Source organism: Leucopleurus acutus (genome assembly GCF_964270905.1).
Source record: "Leucopleurus acutus genome assembly, chromosome: 13".
Taxonomy (NCBI): Eukaryota; Metazoa; Chordata; class Mammalia; order Artiodactyla; family Delphinidae; genus Leucopleurus; species Leucopleurus acutus.
Genome location: NC_139155.1, coordinates 87,229,975 through 87,254,154, shown reverse-complemented (window position 1 = coordinate 87,254,154; position 24,180 = coordinate 87,229,975). Strand labels below are relative to the sequence as shown.

Sequence of the window (24,180 nt, the reverse complement as noted above, 5' to 3'; positions counted from 1 at the left end):
ACTGAGTTATTATAAAGATTAAATAAAACATGAAAAGCACTTAGAACAGTCTGGAGTATAGACAATACTATAATAAACACTAAGGGGGCTTTTTGAACCAGTTTTGATATTTTATTAATAACGAAAGCTCATAGTCTCCATTCTTTCTTAGTGAAGTGTCGTTGATTTGTCTGTTTCTGGTGTACAGCAGAGTGATTCAGTTGTACATACGTATACGTATTTTTTCCGATTCTTTTCCATTGTGGTTTATTACAGGATATTGAATATAGCTTCCTGTGCTATAGAGTAGGTCCTTATTGTTTATCTGTTTTATAGATAGTGGTGTGTCTCTGTTAACCCCAAACTCCTGATTTATTCCTCTCCTATCCCTTTTCCCCTTTGGTAACCACAAGTTTGTTTTCTATGTCTGTGAGTCTCTTTCTCTTTCATCGCTAAGTTCATCTGTGTCATATTTTAGATTCCACCTATAAGTGACATCATATGATATTTGTCTTTCTCTGTCCGACTTGCTTCACTTCGTATGATCCTCTGTAGGTCCATCCACGTTGCTGCAAACGGCATTATTTCATCTTCTTGAGTTCACTCTTGGTGAAACGTCTATGTTGTGCCTTCTATGATTCTTGACCCAAGCATAATGATGTGTATCCACCATCGCAGTATCACACAGAGTAGCTTCACTGCCCTAAAAGTCCTCTGTGCTCTGCCTGTTCATCCCTCCCTCCCTCCTTCCTAGCCCCTGATCTTTTTCCTGTCTCCAGAGTTTTGCCTTTCCCAGAAAGTCATAGAGTTGGAATCATACAGTGTGTAGTCTTTTCAGATCGGCTTCTTTCACGTGCTTTTAAGGTTCCTCCACGCCTTCGCCTGGCTTGATAGCTCATTTCTTTTGAGCGCTGAATACTCCTGTCTGGATGGACCACAGTTTATTCATCCATTCACCTGCTGAAGGACATCCTGGTTGTTTCCAAGTTTTGGCAATTATGAATAAAACTGCTAAAAACATTTCATGTAGACATATGTTTTCCAGCTCATTTGGGTAAATACCAAGGAGCACAATTGCCGGATCCTATTGTGAGGATATGCCCAGCTTTGTAAGACGCTGCCAGACTGCCTTCCAGGGTGGCTCTGTACCATTTTGTATTCCCACCAGCAGTGAAGGAGAGTATCCCTCTTCTGCATCCTCGCCAGCATTTGGCGGCGTTAATGTTCTGGATTTTAGTCATTCTGATGGGTGTGTGGTGGTATCTCGTTGTTTTAATTTGCGGTTCCCTGACAGCATATGGAACACCTTTGCATGTGCTTTTTTGCCATCTGTGTGCCTTCTTGGCTGAGGTATCTGTTTAGATCTTTCACCCATTTTATTTTGTTTTTCTTACTGTTAAGTTTTAAGAATGCTTTGTATATTTTGGACGCCAGCCCTTATCAGATGCATGCAGATATTTTCTCCCAGGCTGTGGCTTGTCTAAACGTTAGCTGTGATTACTATCATTCTCCATCAGTCATGTAAATTTAGATTTGCAGTATTCTTGTGCCTTTCTTGCTAAGAAATGACAAGGGTTGGTTAGCTGTTCCTTTACCCAAGAAGAATTTTTTATCATTTTCTTTTTCTTTTTCTTTTTTTTTTTTTTTTCAGTACGCGGGCCTCTCACTGCTGCGGCCTCTCCCGTTGCGGAGCACAGGCTCCGGACGCGCAGGCTCAGCGGCCATGGCTCACGGGCCCAGCCGCCCCGCGGCATGTGGGATCCTCCCGGACCGGGGCACGAACCCGCGTCCCCCGCATCGGCAGGCGGACTCCCAGCCACTGCGCCAGCAGGGAAGCCCTATCATTTTATTTTTGATTGAAGTGTAGTTGATTTACAATGTTGTGCTTGTTTCAGGTGTACAGCAAAGTGACTCAGCCATATATGTGTGTGTGTGTGTGTGTGTGTGTGTATTCCTTTTCAGATTCTTTTCCATTACAGGTTATTACAAGGTACTGAGTATAGTTCCCTGTGCCATATGGCAGGTCCTAGGTTATCTATTTTATATATAGTAGTGAGTATCTGCTAACCCCAAACTCCTAATTTATCCCTTTCTCACTCCTTTTCCATTTGGCAACCATGTTTGTTTTCTATGTCTGTGCGTCTATTTCTGTTTTGTAAATTAGTTCATTTGCATCATTTTTTAAGTGAGAAGCGACAGCATGTTATCTCCATCTCTGTGCCAAGCCCTCGGGCTTCGCATGACCCGTCAGATCTCCTAACTGATCAGCCTCTCGTGCACTCGCCTGCCCGGGGTGCACCAGAGGAAGGCTCTGTGGTTGAGGACAGATCTGGGGTCTCACTGGATAAGGGATTCCCTGTGGGAGACCTTGCTGGAGATAGGAGTTCCACGCGATGCCTGCCAAGGGGCAGGGAGGGCGAACTTCTCTGCAGGTGGCCTGGAGAAGCATTTTCACTGCAAAATTCAGTCAAAAGCCAAAGAAATCTGTGCCGGATGTTTCTGCATAAGGTTGCTACACTGCTTCTTTTGTTCCGTTTGGGAAGGGAAACCGGGGGACCCTAAGATGGTTTGCTTACACCCTCCTCCATGCCTTCAAAAAGAGTGTGTCCAGCCAAGGGGAGGTGTGGCTGCCCTCACCTGCCATCTGCTGGGCCCCCTGCACCAAAGCCTGCAGCCAGTCCTGCCAGGAAGTAGCAGGAACCCATCCAGGTAACCTCATGTGCCACCTCGGTGCTTGTGATGTGGCTGTCCTGGGCGCGGGCTTCCACCAGCCTGGGGGCAGCGCTCAGCCTTCCTGACGGCCAGGGTGCCTGCAGACTCCTGGTGTCCATCTAGCAGACTCGCTATTCCTGACTCACTTTTCCCCTTCCCATTTATCATGTCTCTACTATGCTTGCATACGTGTTTTCTCCTTCATACAGTCTGAGTGTTACTTATTAATAGAAAAGGAATGTGTTCTGGCCTCACCTCTCTTTAGTAAGTGATTTCCAGCCAATTCTCTTGAGTTCCATGATGCCCAGGTGTGGGTGAGCCCGATTTTCGTCACCATCCTCACCCTTCTAGATGTCCAAGACCCAACCACTCGTCCATGGATTGCATCACATCCTAGAGTCTTGATTAAGGAGACTGTCCCATCTTTCCAACTCCAGGGAACTGAAAGGCAGTGAAATGCAGGGTCAAGGAGGAGAGTCGTGTTGCATGAGACCAAGGAACCCAGCAGGAGCCAGACCACGTCAGACCTGGCGGCTCATGTGAAGAATCTACTATATTACCCTAAAGCAGTGGAGAACCTTGGATGAGTTTTTAGAATAGTGTCCAGAGAGTCACGTGGTAGTAATATATGTTTGCATCTTTAAAGAATGCCCTGTGCACTTTTGTACAAATAAAAGTGGGGCGCATGTAAACTCTGTGACCCACGTATGTACCCACAGAAAAGCCTATGTCTGTTCACCTAAAGACATGTGTATGATGGTCCATGGCAGCACTATGTGTCAGAGCCCCAAACTGGAAACCCCCAAATGTCCACAGATGAGAGAATGGATACGCAAACTGTGGTGTATCACACCATGAGAAGGAATGAACCACATAACTCAGTCTCACAAACACAAGAACAGGGGATGTGAGCCCATTTATACCAAAGGCTGAAAACAGGGAAGACGAAGCAAAGATATGAGGAGAAAGGTTAGAGCCCTTACTCAGGTCGGGGGTGGGGCTAGGGCTGGAAGGGCATGAGGGGCTTCCCATGTGAACCACGGTGCTCTGCCTCTGGAACTGGGTTCAGGTTACAAGTTTGTTCACTGTGAAATGTCATTGAGCAGAACAGTCATGATGTGTACACCTATCTGTAGGTAATAAAAAAGTTAAACAGAAAATAAGTCATAATAAGATTATTTAAATAATAAAGGGAGGAAGGAAGGAAGAAAGGAAGGAGGGAGAGAAAGAAGGAGGGATGGATGGATGGATGGATGGATAGATGGATGGATGGATGGATGGATGGAAGGATGGATGGATGGATGGATGGATGGATGGATGGATGGATGGAAGGATGGATGGATGGATGGAAGGAAGGATGGATGGATGGATGGTTGGTTGGATGGATGGATGGATGGATGGATGGATGGATGGATGGAAGGATGGATGGATGGCTGGAAGGATGGATGGATGGATGGATGGATGGATGGAAGGATGGATGGATGGATGGATGGATGGATGGATGGATGGAAGGAAGGATGGATGGATGGAAGGATGGATGGATGGATGGATGAAAGGATGGATGGATGGATGGACGAAAGGATGGATGGATGGATGGACGGATGGATGGATGGATGGAAGGATGGATGGATGGATGGAAGGATGGATGGATGGAAGGATGGATGGATGGATGGATGGAAGGATGGATGGATGGATGGATGGAAGGATGGATGGATGGATGGATGGTTGGATGGATGGATGGAAGGATGGATGGATGGAAGGATGGATGGATGGATGGATGGATGGAAGGATGGATGGATGGTTGGATGGATGGATGGATGAATGGAAGGATGGATGGATGGATGGATGGACTGAAGGAGAGAGGGAGGGAGGGATGGATGCATGGAGGGAGGGAGGGGGTGATGTCAGAAATGTAGCAGTCATTTCCAGCCGTGGCACTGCCACCCCACCACCTCCACCAAACAAAAGGTGCTGCAGGGGCACCCCCTGAACTGCTGATCCAGGACCCCTGTACCACCCGTAACGTCACTTACGGTGGTGGTGAATAAACATGTTAAGTAGGTAACGCTGAGTCGACACAGGCACCATCAGGCTGCATTCGCGATGCGTGTTTCAGATGGCATTTATGTTAGCCTCGTAAGGATTGCTGTCCAGCATTGCTGGAAATTAAGCAGAGAATCCTACAGCACAAAGCAGCCAGGAAAGCTGGGCTTTTGTTGAAGGATCGACAGGGACAAGGGGCTTCATGATCAGTTCTCACTCACCTTAGAAGATGCAATCAAAGCCAGAGCCTTTCAGAACAGACGGCTGGATTTCATCTTTGGAAGAAGCTACTCAGATCAGCCCGTTCTTTGTGGAATGAGAAGGTAATAGAACTACCCCTTCTCTGGGCGTGGGACGTCCTCCTGTCAGTAGCTCTGAACTGTCAGTGTACATGAGAAGCAGCCGTGGCGTCCATCAAACTGGAGGTTCACTGGCTTAATTGGGAGGTCTCGCCTAGGAGGTCCACTCGTTTTCTGGAGCTGCCGTAACAAATGATCACAAACTGGGTCACTCCATTCATTCTCTCGCAGTTCTGGAGGCCTGAATCCCAAAATCAGGGCATGGGCAGGGCCGTGCTCTTTCTGGGGGCTCTAGGGGAGGAGGCTTCCTGCCTCTTCCAGCTACTGGGGGCTCCAGGCACCCTCTGGCTGTGGCCGCATCCTTCCAAGCTCTGGCTCTGTCATCACTGGCCTTCTTCCCTCAGTCTCTGTGTGTCCTTTTCTGTCTCTTACAGGGACACTCTCATTGGATTTAGAATCCACCCTAATCGAGTCTGACCGCATCTTAACTAATTCCATGTGCAAAGACCCTATTTCCAAGTAAGGTCACAATCTGAGGTGCTGGGTAGACAGGAATCTGGGGGGATTCAATCCACTATCGTAGGTCTGCAGAAGATCTTGGAGTCTGCCTTTGTTAGATTTTATTCTTCTTTGGCAATATTCCACATGGTTTCAAATAACAGTGAAATGTAGTCAGTCCTTATCTTGCTTAGCACCCTGTTAATAGAAACTCAACCATCGGAACCATGACCTTGGTCCATGACCATTCAAGGTGAGGAACCTGCTGACATGAACCATTCTCCACTAACACAAGACAAATCGAGGGCTGCCTGGAGGAAAGGACATACTAAGAAGCTCGTGTCATAGGTGGTGCTATAGACTGAGGGGTCTGTGTCCCTCCGGAACCCATACGTTGAAACCTGGTGCCCAATGTAATGGTGGCAGGAGGTGGGTCCTTTGAGAGGTGATTAGGTGAGGATGCAGCCCTCACTTTGGGATTAGTGCCCTTTATAAAAGAGACCCAGAGAGCTCCCTCACGCCTTCCACCCTGTGAGGACAGAAGGAAGACATCCGTGTATGCAGCAGGTAGCGGGTACCAAATCTGATGGAGCCGTTATCCTGTCCTTCCAGCCCCCAGAAATGTCAGAAATAAATGTCTGCTGTTTATAAGCCACCCCATTTGGTCATTTTTTAATAGGAGCCTGAGCTGACTAAGACAGGTGAGCTCTGCAGAAACAGATGCTGAGCTGGAATCTGGGGCCAAGATGTCTCGGGTCTTTTTTTATTTTTCTTTGTTGGCCTATCTGCTCAGCATGTAAGGTCTTACAGTTTCCCCACGAGGGATCGAACCTGTGCCCCCTGAAATGGAAGCGCAGAGTCTTAACCACTGGAACACCAGGGAGGTCCCAAGATGTCTCTTAGGGATCAAGCCCTGTGAAGAGAAAGAGGGAGAGCGTCAGGCAGAGGGAGAAATCGGGCCACAGCAGGGGCTCTGTCCCCTGCCGGCTGAACTGCTGGGCGGTGCTGCCTCCTCTCCCATGCACCTGGCGTGACCTGCCACAGGGAGGTGACCTATGCAGCTCAGGCAGAGCCCAAGGGGAGACAGAGAGGGCTGGGTGCTGACTGCAGTCCACCCCGAAGGAGCGTCTGGGGGCAGAGATTTACAAACCTCCCATCAAATGAGGGTGCTGTTCTTATTACTTGATGTAAACACACACACACACACACACACACACACACACACACACACACAATCTCTACCTCAGCGCTCCGCCCCTCCGACCCAGCACTGCCCTTCCAAGTCCGGGGCATCAGCTACCCCCACGCGTGTCTGCTAAGAGCAGCTTCCTGGGTGTCAAGCCCTGCCTTCCCTCCGCTTACCTTCCTCGGCCCTTTTACCCGTGTCCCTCCGCTTACCTTCCTCGGCCCTTTCACCCGTGTCCCTCCGCTTACCTTCCTCGGCCCTTTCACCCGTGTCTAGCCCCAACTTCTTCTTATTTCCTCAAGGAGAAAACACAGAGTTTTAAATCAAAACAACAAAACATGAAGACTAAGCACACCAGGCATCTGCATCTCTCACCCACAGGGGGATTCGGGGATGGGCTTTTCCCCACGATGATCTCCACGTGTCTTTTCTTAGAACCCCTGGTTTGGCAAGAGGGCCCAGAAAATTACGGTCATGAAACAGCTTCTTTTTCTGAAACCAAGTCTTGTCACTATTTCCTCTCTCTCTCTCACCCCCACCCCCGCCCCCGTCAGCTTATCTGTGGCAATTCAGCCTGATTCAGACTTGAAAGGCGTAAAAAGAGAAAAGCCTAGATTCAAGACTCGCCAGCCCTGAAGAAGAAAGGGCCGTGGCCAGGACACAAGTTACAGCAGAGCCCCGTGGGCTGGTTCCGTTCTGCCTTTCATCAGATTTAAGTACTTCCGCTACAGGAGGGTCACCAGCTCCAGCTCAGAAGTGGACCCGGGCCCGTGCTTCCCTCCGAGTCACTGGCCATCCCCTGGCTGCCAAGCCTCCCAGTGCCCCCACGTGTGTGCTGTGCCCTTGTCCCCTCACCAGGAAGATCAAAGGGGCCGTCATTAGCAATCCTTTCTAAGATGTTTGAACAACCTAGTGATTTCTGCTTTGCTTTTCTTCACACCCCTCTAAGTGCTGGAGGGAAGGCCCGCATCCTTTAAAAAACTACAGACTGCGGGCTTCCCTGGTGGCGCAGTGGTTGAGAGTCCACCTGCCGATGTAGGGGACACGGGTTCGTGCCCCGGTCCGGGAATATCCCACATGCCGCGGAGCGGCTGGGCCCGTGAGCCATGGCCGCTGAGCCTGCACGTCCGGAGCCTGTGCTCCGCAATGGGAGAGGCCACAACAGTGAGAGGCCCGCGTACCACAAAAACAAACAAACGAACAAAACAACAGACGGCGAGAGAGCATCCGGGCAAGAGCGATGCCCGTGCCTGAGGCGGGGCAGCTGGGGGCAGACTTGGGTTGAGTCTGGTCTTTTCCACTTCCCAGCTGTGCGTCCTTGGGAAATGGTACCTAATGTCTTGGACCTCAGGTTGACCTCCCGTGAACTGACAGTAACAGCACCCATGTCCTGGGTTCTCGTGACCACTAACTGGGACCACACCTGGGATGTGTTCAGCTGCTCGGCCGGGCACGTATTACGTGCTCAATAAACCAGGGGCCTTGCTCCTGTCCATCTTTCTTCCAAGCTCAACCAGCCAAGCCCCAGAGCCGGGAAGGAGCCCGCGTGGCCTCTGCCCATCCTCCTCTCCCTCTCTGTGGCCGTCTCCTGCTGGGACAAATGACCACAAGCCCGGTGGCTTAAAACCACACACATTAGGGACTTCCCTGGCGGTCCAGTGGTTAGGACTCTGCGCTTCTACCGCAGGGGGCGCGGGTTCGATCCCTGGTCAGGGAACTAAGATCCCACAAGCTGTGCAGTGTGGCCAAAAAAAAAAAAAAAGTGACTTGAAAATCACACACGTTTATTCTCTCACAGTTCTGGGGGCAGAAGTCCTTCCTCAGCTTCACAAGGTTATCGGCAGGGCCGCACTGCTCCCAGAGGCTCTAGGAGAGAATGATTCCCAGCCTCTTCCAGCTTCTAGAGACGCCTTCCTTGGATTCCTTGGCCCTGGCCTGCATCTTCAAAGCCGGCTGTGTAGCATCTTGCTTTGGTGACACATGTCCTTCCTCTGTCACGGTGGTCGAATGTCCCTCTGTTCCTCTCCTATAAAGGCACTCGGACTACGTTTAGGGCCCACCTGGGTAATCTAGGGTAATCTGCGCATCTCCAGACCCTTAATCACACCCGCAAAGTCCTTTTTGCCAAATAAGGTAACGTACCAGTTCCGAGGATCAGAACCTGGTATCTTTGGGGGCCGTCTTCATGCTACCACACGACCCCAGAGCTTTACCCCAAGTCTTGCTTAGGATGAGCACGAGCTCCCCTGGAGAGCTGGGAGACAAAGACAAGGGCACAAGGTCTCTTCTCTGAACCTGGCTTTTCTGTCACACGTGGGCAGCGGGGAGCAGCCTGGTAGACCAGCACAAGCTGAGATCGTGGATTCCACAGCAGGACCCCAGGGCCACATCCCAGGAGCACAGTCAAGCTCCTTTAACTCTCAGCCTCCGCATCTGGAATACGGGACTGATGGGAACGCTCGTCTCGGGGTTGTTCTGAGGGTGAAATGAGCTAACGTGGGCCTGGATTAACGTGTCTGGATTCTCTGGAAAGCAGAGCCTGGGCCACGGACTGGAGGGCGGCGGGTGCATCTGGGGACTGATTCCAGGACGTGGAGGCGGGAGTGGGGGCAGGACAGGACACCTAGATGGAAGCGACGGGAAATGAATTACTGAGCTAGTTACCACGGTGGGCAGGTGGGGAGAATCCCACTGAGAGGCTCCCAGGAAGCGTGAGGAATATATATCTCGGAATCTGCCCGCACAGCTAAGATGGGAGCTTGTCTGCACATGACTTACTGAGGATGTTCTCTGGAGACTTCCGTCTGGGAGTGAGGGAGGCCGGATGCAGAAAGGGGACAAGCTGAGCCGGGTGGTTTCAGATGAAATCGAGCCTCGGCCGATCCCCAGAGGAGCTCCGGGTCAGGAACTATACACACGGTTCATCCCTCCTTGAGGCAAACCAGGAAGTCATCATCGGGCAAAAAGGTGGGCTGAGCGGTACAGGGCACCCAGGGGATTCTGCAGGTTCGGCTCCAGCACCTAAGGGCAGTCTGTCAGAGGAGGTGCAGCACAGATTGTCAGCAAAGCACCTGCAGCAGGTGGGGGTGAGTGTACCCAGCCAGTCGAAGAGCTCCCAGGAGAGGTGGATGGGCCCCGTGGCTTCTGTCATCACAGCCTCTGCTGTCTCGGAAAGCAAAACCCAGTGTCCACGTTAGGACCAGCTCCTCGTGATTGTGACCCCAAAAGAGTCACGACACTGCTTTCCTCCTCCGCTTTCTCTTGCTCTTCCTTTGGGATGTGATAAAAACTCATACGTCGCCCACCCTTCTCTCCCCTCTTCCTAGGTTTCTGACAGGTGTGACTACGTCTTTGTCAACGGGAAGGAAATGAAGGGCAAGGTGAACGTGGTGGTGAACTTCACGTACCAGCACCTGACCAGTCCTCTGGAGATGATGGTGTGGGTGCCCCGTCTGCCCCTGCAGATCGAGGTCTCGGACACCGAGCTCAACCAGATCAAGGGCTGGAGAGTCCCCATTGTCTCCAGCAAGAGGTGGGTGTGCAGGTCAGGCGCCGTAGCAGAAACAAGTCAAGTGCGCTTAGGCTGAAGACGGAAGTTTACAGGGTAGCCCATTTCAGGTGTGTCTGGTTCCAGGGGTCCATTGTACCCTAAGGACTGGGTCTCTCTCCACCTCCTGGCTCCTGCTTGCTTTGTGTTGGCTTCGTCATCCATCAGGCTTTTCTCACGAGGTTCCAGACTTTCACTCTACCTTCTCCGTGACTGTGCAGAGAGAACATCCTCTTTTGCCCAATAACTCATGCAAGAACCCTGGAGTTAAGTGTTATCCTCACTTGGGTTATATGTCCATTCCTGATCCAATCACTGTAGCTGAGGAGGAGAAGGAGGAGAAGGAGGGGGAGGGGGAGGGGGAGGGGAGGGGGAGGGAGAGGGGAAGGGGAGGGAGAGGTGGGAGGGAGAGGAGAAGGGGAGGGTGAGGGGAAGGAGTGGAGGGGAGGGGAGGGGAGGGGAGGGGAGGGGAGGAGAAGGGGAGGGTGGGGGAGGGGGAGGGGAAGGGGGAGGGAGAGGAGAAGGGGAAGGGGAGGGGAAGGAGTGGAGGGGAGGAAGAGGGGAGGGGAGGAGAAGGGAAGGGGTGGTGAGAGGGGGAGGGGAGGGGGGAAGGGGAGGGGGAGGGAGAGGAGAAGGGGAAGGGGAGGGGGAAGGAGGGGAGGGGAGGGGGAGGAGGGAGGGGGAGGGGTGGTGGGAGGGGGAGGGGTGGTGGGAGGGGGAGGAGGGAGGGGGAGGGGTGGTGGGAGGGGGAGGGGAGGGGAGGGGAGGAGGAGGAGAAGTGGAGGGGGAGGGGGAAGGAGGGGAGGGGAGGGGGCGGTGAGAGGGGGAGGGGAGGGGGAGGGAGAGGGGGAGAGGAGGGGACGGGGAGGAGACAGAATACACTGATTGGCCTGCTAGGCTGCAGCCACATTCCCCTGGCTTGGGCCAGAGGAGCTAGGGAAAGAGGTCAACCCTGCCTGAAGCAAGAGATCAACACCAGGAGGAGGGAAGAATTGATTCTTGGAGGCCCCAGGCCACAGAGGTCCGCTAGAGAGCTGTCTGAACAGATGCTGCCTGACCCGGGCAGTCTCTTTTTCCCCAGCAACACTGAGATCAGTTTCCCTTGGGGAGATGAAGTCCGTGGCCTGTCACCTGTGTGCCTCTGGTGGCGTTAGATGGACTGATAAGTCTGCATCGCCCACCTCGGGCAAATAAACAGGCATCAGGTACAAAGAGAGTTTTTTTCAGAGACTGGGTCACCTTGGAGAAACCCGTGCTTAAGGGACTTGTAGAAGGTCAAAAGCGAGCATGTGAGGAATTAGACCAGGAACTATTCCTGGAGTCTGGGCACTCAGCAGGGAGGGGTGAACTGGTACTTAGGTGAGGGGCAGCTTTTCTATTCCTTCCCTTGGAAGTCCACCCCTTTGAGTTCTTACGGCACCTGGGAGAGGGCAGGGCTTCAGGAATGAAGGCTTGGGTCCTGCGTGCCGTTGGAAGGTGGCTTCAGCCATGACCCTTTCCTTAACCACAGGGGTTTCTGAGGTTGAGTTGGGAGCATGGAGTTCAGCGTGATTACTGACGCTACTGAGGGAAAGTGGGTGCAGGGAGAGACTCACCCAAGGACTGGCCGAGTGTGATCGTGAACAGTCCAGGTGCTGTCACGACTGTCCAGCTCAGATACGGCAAGAGAACCACTTCGAGGAGTGAGCAGCTCTTCTGACGGAGACCTTGATGGTGCTGGGAAGGACTGACAGCACATAAGGCTCAGATGTTGAGGGAGCAGCTAACATCTGCCTGCTGCCTGGCCCTCTCTACATTCATTATCACAAAATACCTTCCCTTGAGTTAAACACTCACTCCCCTCGTGTACTGGTTTGTAGGGCTATACTGGTCACCCAGAGCCTTACTGTATTAATTATCTATTGCTACATAATTGAGTGGCTTACCCCAAAACCAGGTGGCTTAAAAGAAAAGCCTGTCATCTCACAGTTCCCCTGGATCAGGAATCCAGGCCAGGCCTAGCTGGATCTCTCGCAAGCTACAGTCCGGTTGTCAGCCGGAGCTGTAGTCTCAGCACAAGGATCTGGTGGGGAAGGACCTACATCCAAGCTCATGTGGTTCTTGGGAGGTCTTAGCTCCTCACTGGCTGTTGGCCAGAGGACGCTGCTTCCAGCTGTCAGGTGTCTCCATAGGGCCGCACACAGCACGGCAGCTGACTTCACCAGGGCAGGCAAGAGGGAAGAACCTGGGGCTTCCCTGGTGGCGCAGTGGTTGAGAATCCGCCTGCCAATGCAGGAGACACGGGTTCGAGCCCTGGTCTGGGAAGATCCCACATGCCGCAGAGCAGCTGGCCCCGTGTGCCACAACTAGTGAGCCTGCGCTCTAGAGCCTGTGCTCCGCAACAAGAGAGGCCGCGATAGTGAGAGGCCCGCGCACCGCGATGAGCGGTGGCCCCCGCTCGCCGCAACTAGAGAAAGCCCTCGCACAGAAACGAAGACCCAACACCGCCATAAATAAATAAATAAATAAATAAAATTTTAAAAAAGGAAGTATACGAGTAATAGAAAAGGAAAGCAAGATTAATTAAAAAGACAGAGAGAAGAACCAAGGAAAGAGGGCTGAACACGACAAGTCATGGTTTCTTAAAACCTGATCTTGAAGGTGACATCCCATAACTTTTGCTGTAAATTTTTTTTTTTTTTTTGGCCGCACTGCGCGGCACGTGGGATCTTAGTTCCCCGACTAGGGATTGAACCCGTGCCTCCTGCATCGGAAGCGCGGAGTCCCAACCACTGGACCGCCAGGGAAGTCCCGCTGTAATCTTTCATTGGAAGAAACTTTTACTAGGTCCAGCCCACACCCAAAGGGAAGGGGATTTCACAAAGTGAATCCCAGGAGATGGGGCTCATAGGGGACACCTTAGAACTCTGCTGACCACACCAGCCCATTCTGACTGGTCAGCGCTCAGGCCACAGCAGGGCTCCGATATTCTGAGCATCACCCCTGCACATGTGTCTGAGCTCCCCCACCCCCCGCCCAGGCTGTGAACTCCCCGAAGGCAGGCCTCATGCCCACTCACCTCTGCAGCCCCTGCCATGCTTCACCCCCAGCCCCCAGCCGTTGACCCGACCAATCAGCACCTGTTCAATCGAACTGACCCCTTGACAGGCCAGCTCGGGACAGTGAGGAGGAGGAAGAAGATGAGAAGAAAGGCCGGGGCTGCGCTCTCCAGTACCAGCACGCCATGGTGCGGGTCTTGACTCAGTTTGTGGCCGAAGTGGCTGAGCCCGGGGGGCAGCTGGCCCACCTGCTGGGCTCCGATTGGCAGGTGGACATCACGGAGCTGGTAAATGACTTCATGCAGGTGGAGGAGCCCCGGATTGCCAAGCTGCAAGGGGGACAAGTCCTGATCGGCCAGGAGCTCGGGATGACCGCCATTCAGGTAAGACCCCCAAGGCAAGGCCTCTCTGTGTTCCCGTCACGTCTCTACCCAGAGGAGAACTCGGCCGTTTGTCGTCACTTAGAGCAATATCTATTTTTATTTTTTTATTTTTTTATTGACGTATAGTCGATGTACAATGTTGGGTTCGTTTCAGGTGTACAGAAAAGTGATGCAGCTATACATATGTATACATCTATTCTTTTCAGATTCTTTTCCATTATAGGTTATTACAAGATATTGAATAGAGTTCCCCGTGCTGTACAGTAGGTCCTTGTCGTTTATCATAGTTTATATATAGTAGCGTGTATATGTTAGTCCCAAACTCCTAATTTATCCCCCCCCTTTCCCTTTTGGTAACCGTTTGTTTTTTTTCTATGTCCATGGGTCTACTTCTGTTTCGTAAATAAGTGCACTTTATCATCTTCTTAAATTCCACATATAAGTGATATCATATGATATTTGTCTTTCTCTGTCTGGCGTACTTTACCTAGTGTGATAATATCTAGGTCCATTTCTGTTGCTGCAAATAGCACTATTTCATTCTTTTTTTTAAGGCTGAGTAATCTTCCGTTGTATATCTGTACCACATCTTCTTTATCCATCATCTGTAGATGGACATTCAGGTTGCTTCCATGTCTTGGCTATTGTAAATAGTGCTGCTGTGAACACTGGGGTGCATGTATCGAATTAGAGTTTGGTCTAGATGTATGCCCAGGAGTGGTATTCCTGGATCACATGGTAGCTCTATTCGACAGTATCCATTTTCAGAGTGAATAGACTGAAAGAAGCTGTCAGATAAACAACAGAAGAGGTATAATGATGGACTGGCTTCTCAGGATGGGTCATGTTTGAACCTCCAAGACATTATTTGTCTCTGAGACATGGTGGATGTTACTATCTTGGGACAAAAGCTCTAAAAATAAAGCTACTATATGATCCAGCAATCCGACTCCTGGGCGTATATCTGGAAAAGACAAAAACTCAAATTCAAAAAGATACATGCACCCCAATGTTCACTGCAGCACCATTTACAACAGCTGAGACATGGAAGCAACCTGAATGTCCATCGATGGATGAATGGATGAAGAAGATGTGGTACATGTACACAATGGAACACTACTCAGCCATAAAAAAGAATGAAATATTTTGCAGCAACATGGATGGACCTAGAGATGATCATACTAAGTGAAGTACATCAGACAGAGAAAGACAAATACCATGTGATATCACTGATATGTAGAATCTTAAAAAATGATACAAATGAACTGTTACAAAACAGAAACAGCCTCACAGACATAGAAAACAAACTTATGGCTGCTAAAGGGGAAAGGTCTGGGGAGGGATAAATTAGGAGTTTGAAATTAGCATATACACACTACCTGCAAGGACCTACTGTATAGCACAGGGAACTCTACTCATTACTCTGTAATAACCTACATGGGAAAAGAATCTGATAAAGAACAGATACATGTACAGCTGAATCACGTTGTTGTGCACCTGAAACTAACACAACATTGTAAATCAGCCAACCCCAATATAAAATAAAAGTTTTGTAATTGAAAAATACTTTTTAAAAAGCTCTTGGGGTGGGCTAAGCGCATCAGAATCATGGGTGTGGCCAGCAGCTTCTCACTTGGTCACTCCACCTCACTGACCATGGTCCCCAAAAAGCTTCCCATCCCACCATGATGCTCAGCTGTCTCCACCAGGGCCCAGCCTGCCCCATGATGAAACCTGGAGCATTTCAGAAATGTACTGAAGGAAGCAACAGAGTTATTATGATTCCACTGGTCTTGTAAGCACCTGCTGCTAGGAATGGATGGGGTGGACCAGTATGCAACATGGGAGCTTTGAAACAAACACTTTCACAAGACACAGTTCTGGGAGGTCGCTTGGGAGTCACTTACCTCCTGTCTGAGAGCAAATATTGTTCCTCAGTGACTGCCCCATTTATAGAAGAGGTGATCATCCTATTAGCCAAACAGTGAGGTTTACTCTATTGGACTGTAGAAGATTTCAAACATTCTGGAAAATGGGCTGATATTTAAGAGAGAGCATTTTTGAACCCATTATTATCAAATGATTGAATTAACCCTGAGACGTCTCATTAAAATAGAATATTGCAGCTGTCAGTTGGAGAATACGTTATAAAATTTTCAGACAGTCTATCAGAAACAAAATGTTTTTATTTGTACAATCAAGAAAATGTAATTTTGCTGTTAACTCTGTACTGTTTTATTAAAAATGTTTTATAACTTTGCTTTTAAATTTTCACATGAAACCATTTGCAAATGACGTACTTAATCTGATAAAATACTTTAGCCACTGGAAAAAAATAAAAATAAAAGAGATCATTTTATTCAAGGGGGAAAGTAAATTACTTTGAACTGGGACTCAGGAGTCACATGCTGCAATGCTCTCTAAAAGCTGCGAAGGTACCCTCTGTGAGGAAAGCAGCCAGGGCATCAGGTGAAAGAGGATGACTGAGTTGGGCCCTAAGTGTTAGGAGGACAATAGGGAGTGGTGAGGAGTGTGGCAAAGGGAGGCTGATACTCACCTCCAAAAGGTGCCAAGAGGAAATGGGAGCCCAGTGTGGAGAGATGCTGCAACTTTTCCAGAATAGCTAGAAATCTATCTTTCATACGAAATCGTCTGTTTTTTAAGGATGGCCATTCATCCCATTTTGAAGTATTATGTCAAACAAAACACATCCGCCCCATAGACAAGCACTTGTAATCTTCACAGTTGATTTTTGCCTGAAAGATCTAAATTAAAGTTGATCCATGGGCTAAAGTGATGCTGAGATCTGGAAACTTGACACTAACCACTCAAAATGATCATTTAAATACAAAGACGCCATGAACCACTGTTCAGAAATCAGGTATTTCTGTGAAAATCAGTGAGTGCGAATGGGCCAGCTTCCCATGCGCGAAACATGAAAATTGTCCTAGTGGGGCATCTGCTCCTGAGACACTTCGTTTTTCCCTCTTATTTATGGCCACCGAGTCCTCCTGAGTTATAAATTCATTCGGCCACGTTCTTCTGGGGACTCCTGTTTCATACCCAGCGCCATTCAAGGTGTCCCAACCAGATTTAGAAACTGAAGAAGGTATTTGAACAGAAATGTGGGGCTTTGATAAAGGAATTTAATGAATCCAGGGAAAACTGTCTTGAGATACATCTTCATCAATATCACCAACAACTTGAAAAGAGAAATACGTCAAAAAAAGCTGGGGAAGGGAGAACGAAACCTGTTTCACCCAGAAGGTTGAGGATTCATAGAGCGGAGTCTAAGTCAGCACTTTGTAACTTGGATGAGGGGCGGGGGGAGCAGAGGTGCTTCCACAGACAATCTTCCAAAGCAGGATTTCCTCCTCAGGGTCTAAATTGAACAGAAGCTTCATTCCCCAGGGCATCACAGGTGTCCAGAGACCAATGAGACTTTGGGACATCGGCGTCAAGGGTAGGACTCGCAGCTGAGTTTATCAGAGGACGAAAGCTGATATTCCAAAATGCAACTGAGTGTCGCTGCTCAGTGTTCCCCAAAGTGTGGAGTGCGAGCTCCCGGTGACACACGGGATGCTTTAGGTGGTACATGGACCGACCGTCTCTTCTTTGCGTGTAACTGGTCATTGGCGATCATGTGTAGAAGAGAGAAATATAGAATTGTATAGCTAGCATATCGAAACCGTTTTTCTATGACGCTATGAAGCTTTTTTAAACAAATTATTTACATAAAATGATTTTAAACAAAATATGCACTAAGTAAGAGTAGAAATGATCCATGCTGTAGAAGAATCGTAAAGTTAGTGCTGAAATGAATGAAAATGTTAATTCTTCTTCTCAGGGTCTGAGGGCAGTGCATGGTAGGCAACGGAGTTTATTTGATGCTGTGGGTGGGATGCCAGGTCCTACCCCATCCACTCCTTGATACCATCTTGCTGTTACTTAAAAAATGCGCTATATTTTCACAAGCAAGCTATATCTTTTAGAAGAAGGCATGAGTGGGAAAGACCCGTTTTTGCTCCTCTGGCTCTGTCTGTCCCTATCCACCTCCATCGTTTACACCATCGGGGGGATTTCTGGAACCACAGAGAGCTTTTCCTTCCTATGTCGCTTCTGCCTTTCAGATCCTGTCGCCTCTGTCAGATGCCATCTTGGCCGAGAAGACCATCACCGTGCTGGACGAGAAGGTGACGATCACAGACCTCGGGGTCCAGCTGGTGGCAGGGCTGTCCCTCTCCCTGCAGCTCAGCCCTGGGAGCAACAGAGCCATCTTCGCCACCGCGGTGGCTCAAGAACTTCTGCAAAGGCCCAGACAGGTGTGGGGTGGGAATGGGGCACCGTGGGAAGGGGTCACATGTCGGGGGGGGGGTCACACAGCAGGCGGGTCACACCAGGTGAGGTCACACACCAGGTGGGGTGATATATCCAGGGGGAGTTACACATGGGGGGGTCACACACCAGGTAAGGTCACTCATCAGGTGAGGTCACACACCAGGTGAGGTCACACAGCAGGTGGGTCACACCAGGTGAGGTCACACAACAGGTGGGGTCATATATCCAGGGGGGTTACACATGGGGGAGTGGGTCACACACCAGGTGAGGTCACACACCAGGTGAGGTCACACCCAGGTGAGGTCACACCCAGGTGAGGTCACACACCAGGTGAGGTCACACACCAGGTGCGGTTACACAGCAGGTGGGGCCCACACCAGCGGGGGAATCCCACGTCTCTTGGGGTCACGTGGTGGGGTTGCATCACATGTCAGTGGGGTCGTTCACTGGATGGGCTTCCGCCTTGAGCAGGTCACACTTCAGGTGAGGTCGCACAGTGGGGTGAGGTCACGCGTTGGATCAGGTTGCCTGTGTGGTGGAATCACTAATTGGGGTGGAGGGGTCCCGCAAAAGAGTGGGCTCGCACATCGGGCGCTCCGCAGTCTGGAGAGGCGTTGTGAAGGGGCAACTGCTCAGCCTCAGGCTTCCCAGCCCCCCTGACGTAGATGCCAGACCCCAAGGTTGCCAGGAGTGATGGATTATAGCGCACCAGGAGCCAGAGAGGCTGGGCGCAGTCTCCTCGCGCCCCATCCGCGTCACCTGTGCTGCTTCTCCAGCCCCCCTGCCCCCAGACGGTCCTGGCTCTGGACCCCGCGGACCTCCCCGAGCAGTGGGGTGAAAGCGAGGGCGGGCACAGACTCCAAGGAGGGGCCCACAGCCTTCCGCTGAGTCCCTGCGCAAAAAACTGGGCTAACGGGTCTGGGGGTCGGAAGGAGATTGGAGGAGATGCTTCCACATTTGTCATTTAGCTCAAAGCAGAAGTAACAAGCCGGTGGTGACATCAGTCATGGCCTTCTTTCTCTTTACTGGAAACCAGCGTGCGCTAATAGTGTGTTGTGTGTATGTGTGTACTGTGCGTATGTGTATGTTTGTGTTATGTATGTGTGTAGTGTGCGTTGTGTATGTGTACATGTTGTGGTGTGTATCATGTAGTGCATGTTTGTGTGTTGATACGATGGTTTCCAAACAAAGAGGACTGTGGGAAGGGCACTTGGAAACGTCATCTGATCTCCTCCCTCATCTGAGATGGAACAACTTTATTTCTTAGACGGAAACTGGATGGAGACTTTGGTGAGCCTTGTTTAATGCCCAAGGACGGTGGTCTCAGGCTGCCGATTCTGTGCGCCCCATGAGACAGGACTGTCCTCCTGTGGGGATGCTAGAAGGCCTCCAGCCCACATAGGGGGTTTTCGGGCAGCTTTCCTTATTGGTCAGGAGCGCTTCCTGGAAGCTCTCCCCTCGGCAGGTACATTGCCATCTGGGTCCCCTCTTGCACCTGCTGAGGCTGTGACTATGTTTGGGCAGGAAGGTGGGCTAAGCTGTACCTGCCCCTGGACGCACAGAGCCTTGCCATTTTCCCAGCCCGTACCCAGCACTGAAGGCTCCCCTGCCAGGTGTTAGCTAATCCCTTGTCCTTTCACTGTGGTCTGTGTGTGCAGGGGTTTGGATTAGAAAGCACTTGAAAGTGGATGATCTCAATAACGGATACGAATTCTAGCCAGAGACAAACCTCCCTTTTCTCAGGGCATGATGCCAGCCAGGTTGCAAGTTACAGATAGCAAAGGAGAAATGACCCGAGGCTTCTTCCTGTCTTCCTGGGGTGATCAAATCAGGTGACTGCCGGTTAGGAGTTAAGGAAGCGATAAGACACAGAATAGGGCCACAGAGCGAATCCATTTCCCACATGCAGAGCTAGGCACGTGACCCTGAGGTTTGCTCCGTGCTTGCTTTGAATGGAGCTCAGTCCCTGCCTGCAACTTGGCTCTGACATTTCAGTTTCAAGAAATCCAACGTGCGTTTGAAGTTCCTGCTGCAATTTCACAGCCAATCCGAAGGCCCAGGTAAACCGAGGTCACATCCAGTGGCTTCTGGCCTGTGTCATGGAGGCATTTTCCACTTAGCAGCCACCCCAAGCCGATGGCTAACAAGGTCGGTATTTACTGGCTGTGCTGAAGGAGAAGCAGAGACCACCAGTCATATGTGAGAAGCTCCCTTCTCAGTTCAAAGACCAGAGACCACCAGGTAAACTTAAGTTCTGTCGTGGTCAGTGGCTCTTAGGTTGCAAGTAAGAGAGATCCCCTCAAGCAAGTTTAAATAACACAGGATTTATTACAAGGATAGTGGGACCCTCTTAGGCCCCAGCTGTAAGAACTTGGGGAAACTGGGGGGTCGACAGTCTCTCTCATGTCCATCATCTCATTAAATAAATGCTGTGCCCAGACATTTGCTTACACCTTGACCATCGTGGGGCTCCAAAGCGGGGCTTCATCCTCCAGTCTTATATGAGCTCCGACACATCTTCCCACCACTGAGTGCTTCACTCCCATCTTAATGTTAATTAATTTATTTATTTTGGCTGTGTTGGGTCTTCGTTTCTGTGCGAGGGCTCTCTCTAGTTGCGGCGAGCGGGGGCCACTCTTCATCGCGGTGCGCGGGCCTCTCACTGTTGTGGCCTCTCCCGTTGCGGAGCACAGGCTCCGGACGCGCAGGCTCAGCGGCCATGGCTCACGGGCCCAGCCACTCCGCGGCATGTGGGATCTTCCCGGACCGGGGCACGAACCCGTGTCCCCTGCATTAGCAGGCGGACTCTCAACCACTGCGCCACCAGGGAAGCCTCTCCCATCTTGCTTATTTCAAATTGGAGGGGGAGATGCCGGCTGGCTCAGAGCTGCAGAGATGAATGGCTCTGACAGCAGCCGTCCTATGGGTCCAATCAGCTGTGGCCAGGTGGGCAGGCACACAAGCCTCTTAGGGCTGTGCATCCTTTTGGGTTTGGGAAGGAGCAGCTTCTGCGGGAGCTAGGAGGAGGGAGGAGGGAGCAATGGGCCTCCCAGTTTGCTCTCAAGGCCAATGACATCGTCACTGAAACTGAAGGCTTAGAGGTTATCTTGTCTATTACAGTCTCCCTGGACAGACTAGTCCCAAGGAAAGCTGGTCTAAAGCAACAAAGTAAAAAGACAAGGGATTGAGATGGACACAAGTCTTGACCCTGGCTAATTTTGGGTCTCCCAGTTTCCCCCAACTGGTTGGGTTGGAGAGTGGAAGGGAAGACAAAGATTCTCCCAACAGAAAGCTTCCTAACCCTTCCCAACCCCAACCCCACCCCAACCCTAACCCTAACCCTAACCCTTCCCAACCCCAACCCTAACCCTAGCCCTAACCCTAACCCTTCCCAACCCCAACCCTAACCCTAGCCCTAACCCTAACCCTTCCCAACCCCAACCCTAACCCTAACCCTAACCCTAACCCTTCCCAACCCCAACCCTAACCCTAGCCCTAACCCTCTCTCTGGCTGGTTGGTTTTACTCTTCACCTCCAAGCCAAGACTGTCCACAAGCCAATACAAACCCATCCTTAGATGCTGATGTAGCAGGACCCACACAACCAAAGCCTGCAGCCCCTCTGGGGCACCCTTGTCTAGGTCAGGGGTTTTAACCTGTGTTGTGAGTAGTGCACGGAGAGTCGGTATTAAAGCAACTTAAAAATAACATAATAAATATTTTTCGTTTAAACACGTAACATTTGTAAGTGACCCCACTAACCGGTAGATCTCCGTCGATAGGCAGTTGGTTACTATGCAGAAGTAGATCTGGCACCGCAGAAAGAAGCCATCTTTCTTTCAACACCTCAGGAGAGAAAGCAGATCTTATTAGGGAGGGTTATTCCTGGTCCTGTTCCATCATTGTCATTTTGCTGTTGTAGTTTTCTTTGGCTTCTACATCTTTACAAGAATTCATTTTCTTTCATACCCTCGGTACTTCTTGCCTCTTATTTCTACGCTGCATAAAAGGTTTCCCTTTGTTCTTGGCGTATTATCTTTGTGACAGAGTGTCTGTTTTTACTAAGACTCTGTATTCAGTGAGCTTTGGGGCCCGTTTTGATGAACTTACTTTTTTTCTTCCATAGGAAGCAGCCATCAGTTGTTGGGTCCAATTCAGTGACGGCTCTGTCACCCCTTTGGATATTTATGACGCGAAAGACTTCTCCCTGATGGCCACATCACTGGATGAGAAGGTGGTCTCTATCCACCAAGACCCCAAATTCAAGTGGCCTATAATCACCGCTGAGGCCGAGGGACAGGGTGCCCTGGTGAAGGTCGAAATGGTTATTTGTGAGTCATGCCAGAAATCCAAACGGAAGAGCGTGTTGGCCGTGGGGACAGCCAACATCAAAGTTAAATTTGGCCCAAACGATGCCAATCCCAACACCAGCGACAGCAGACACACGGGGGCAGGAGGTCACCTGGATAATAATGTCAGTGACAGAAGACCCAAAAGACCCTCGCAAGAATGGGGGCGTCAAGAGGGACGGTACTACGGCAGTTCTTCCATGGGCCTCATGGAAGGAAGGGGCTCCACCACGGAAAGGTCCACCTTCCAGAAGAACCGTGGCCAGGAAAGCCTTCTGGATGATGACAGCCATTTGCAGACCATCTCCATTGACCTCACCAGCTTCCCCGCCCAGGTGGACCTGCCCAGAAGCTATGGGGAAATGGATGAGAATGACCTCACGCAGGCCTCCAAAGGGCTGAGCGACTTGGAAATTGGGATGTACGCCCTGTTGGGTGTCTTCTGCCTGGCCATTCTGGTCTTCCTAATAAACTGTGTGACCTTTGCGTTAAAGTACAGGCACAAGCAGGTTCCCTTCGAGGAACAAGAAGGTATGAGTCACTACCATGACTGGGTCGGGTTGAGCCACCGGGCCGAACTGTTGGAGAATCACATCAACTTGGCTTCCTCCCAGGACGAGCAGATCACCGCCATCGACAGGGGCATGGATTTCGAAGAGAGTAAGTATCTCCTCAGCACAAACTCCCCAAACAGCACCAACGGACAGCTGTTCGCATCTTCAGGACCCGCACTCATGGACGGGAGCGATCCGAAAAGCGAGCCCCCAACGTCCCCTACCTCAAAAAGGAAAAGAGTGGAATTCACCACTTTCACCACCGTCTCTACGGATGACAGATGCCCCGCCGTGAACTCCATAGCGACCAGCAGTGAGGATGCCGTGAAATGGGTCTGCCAGGATCTGGACCCTGGGGGATGCCAAGAGTCATGCGGCTACATGGAAGGATTACATGAAGATGTGTAAGTCGGGCCTTCACAGACATTGGTTCTCACTCACCTTTCGGCCTTTAACTTGGGGATGTGGGGCAACCGTGTGCCCGGTGGGGAAATAAAAAGACGGGACAAGATCAGGGTGACGCTATCCACAGAGCCACAGACAATGACCCTGGCTCCCCTGGGACGGCCCCGAGTTGGAATTGATGTCCACATTCCAGGGTCCAATGTTTCTGTCAGTGTTAAGGGGTTTATCATGCACGGCAAGATTCTTACATTGGAAGAAAGATGAGTTCTGAATCACTGAACTTCAGAGAACCTCCAGGAGAGAACAGTCCCTCTCTTGCCATCTCACTTTCTTTCATCAAAGCCGCACAGCTGCCGTATTCAATGTTGTGGACCACAGGAGAAAAATGAGACTCAGGTGGGGCTCAAGGGGATGGATGGGAGGAAGCGTGTCATTGAACCTCGGGCAGCACATCTGGCTGTGAGCATATGAGCAGAGGTGGAGTCTAGCGCCACCTAGAGTCAGCTCTTGGGAAGCAAGAGTTTCGAGTTTCGAGTTATTATCTCCCAAAGGCTGGGGCAAAGCAAGGCGATCGCTGACGAGGATTGAAAGGGAACAGGAGGGTAAATAGGCCACCAGTACCTTTGTAACTACATGCCAAGAACCACCACCCAAACAAACAAAAGCGCTCTGAGCCATTCAGAGCATCCCTTTACTAGTAAACTAGGGAGCCTGGGTGTAGACTTTCAACTGGGTTCGAAGGACCAGAATTTTTTTTTTTTTTTTTTTTAGCAAATTCACTATGTTCACGTTTGTACTCCTCCCCCACCACGCCCCACATCGCCACCTTTCCAAAAGTCATTGGTCACTC

At 50.7% G+C, this 24,180-nt stretch overlaps 1 protein-coding gene across 1 annotated transcript in view; it reads left to right on the top strand.

Annotated features, from left to right (window-relative positions):
• The window catches only part of TMEM132D (transmembrane protein 132D), a gene marked incomplete at both ends in the record, with an annotated part of 627,093 nt that extends 603,760 nt beyond the window's left edge, over positions 1-23,333 (top strand). The window contains 4 exons of the mRNA XM_082853296.1: positions 10,044-10,249; positions 13,412-13,685; positions 17,816-18,007; positions 22,149-23,333. Coding sequence (XP_082709422.1) covers positions 10,044-10,249; positions 13,412-13,685; positions 17,816-18,007; positions 22,149-23,333 — 1,857 coding nt within the window. The remainder of the gene's footprint in view (positions 1-10,043; positions 10,250-13,411; positions 13,686-17,815; positions 18,008-22,148) is intronic.
• Positions 23,334-24,180: the final 847 nt, after the last annotated feature.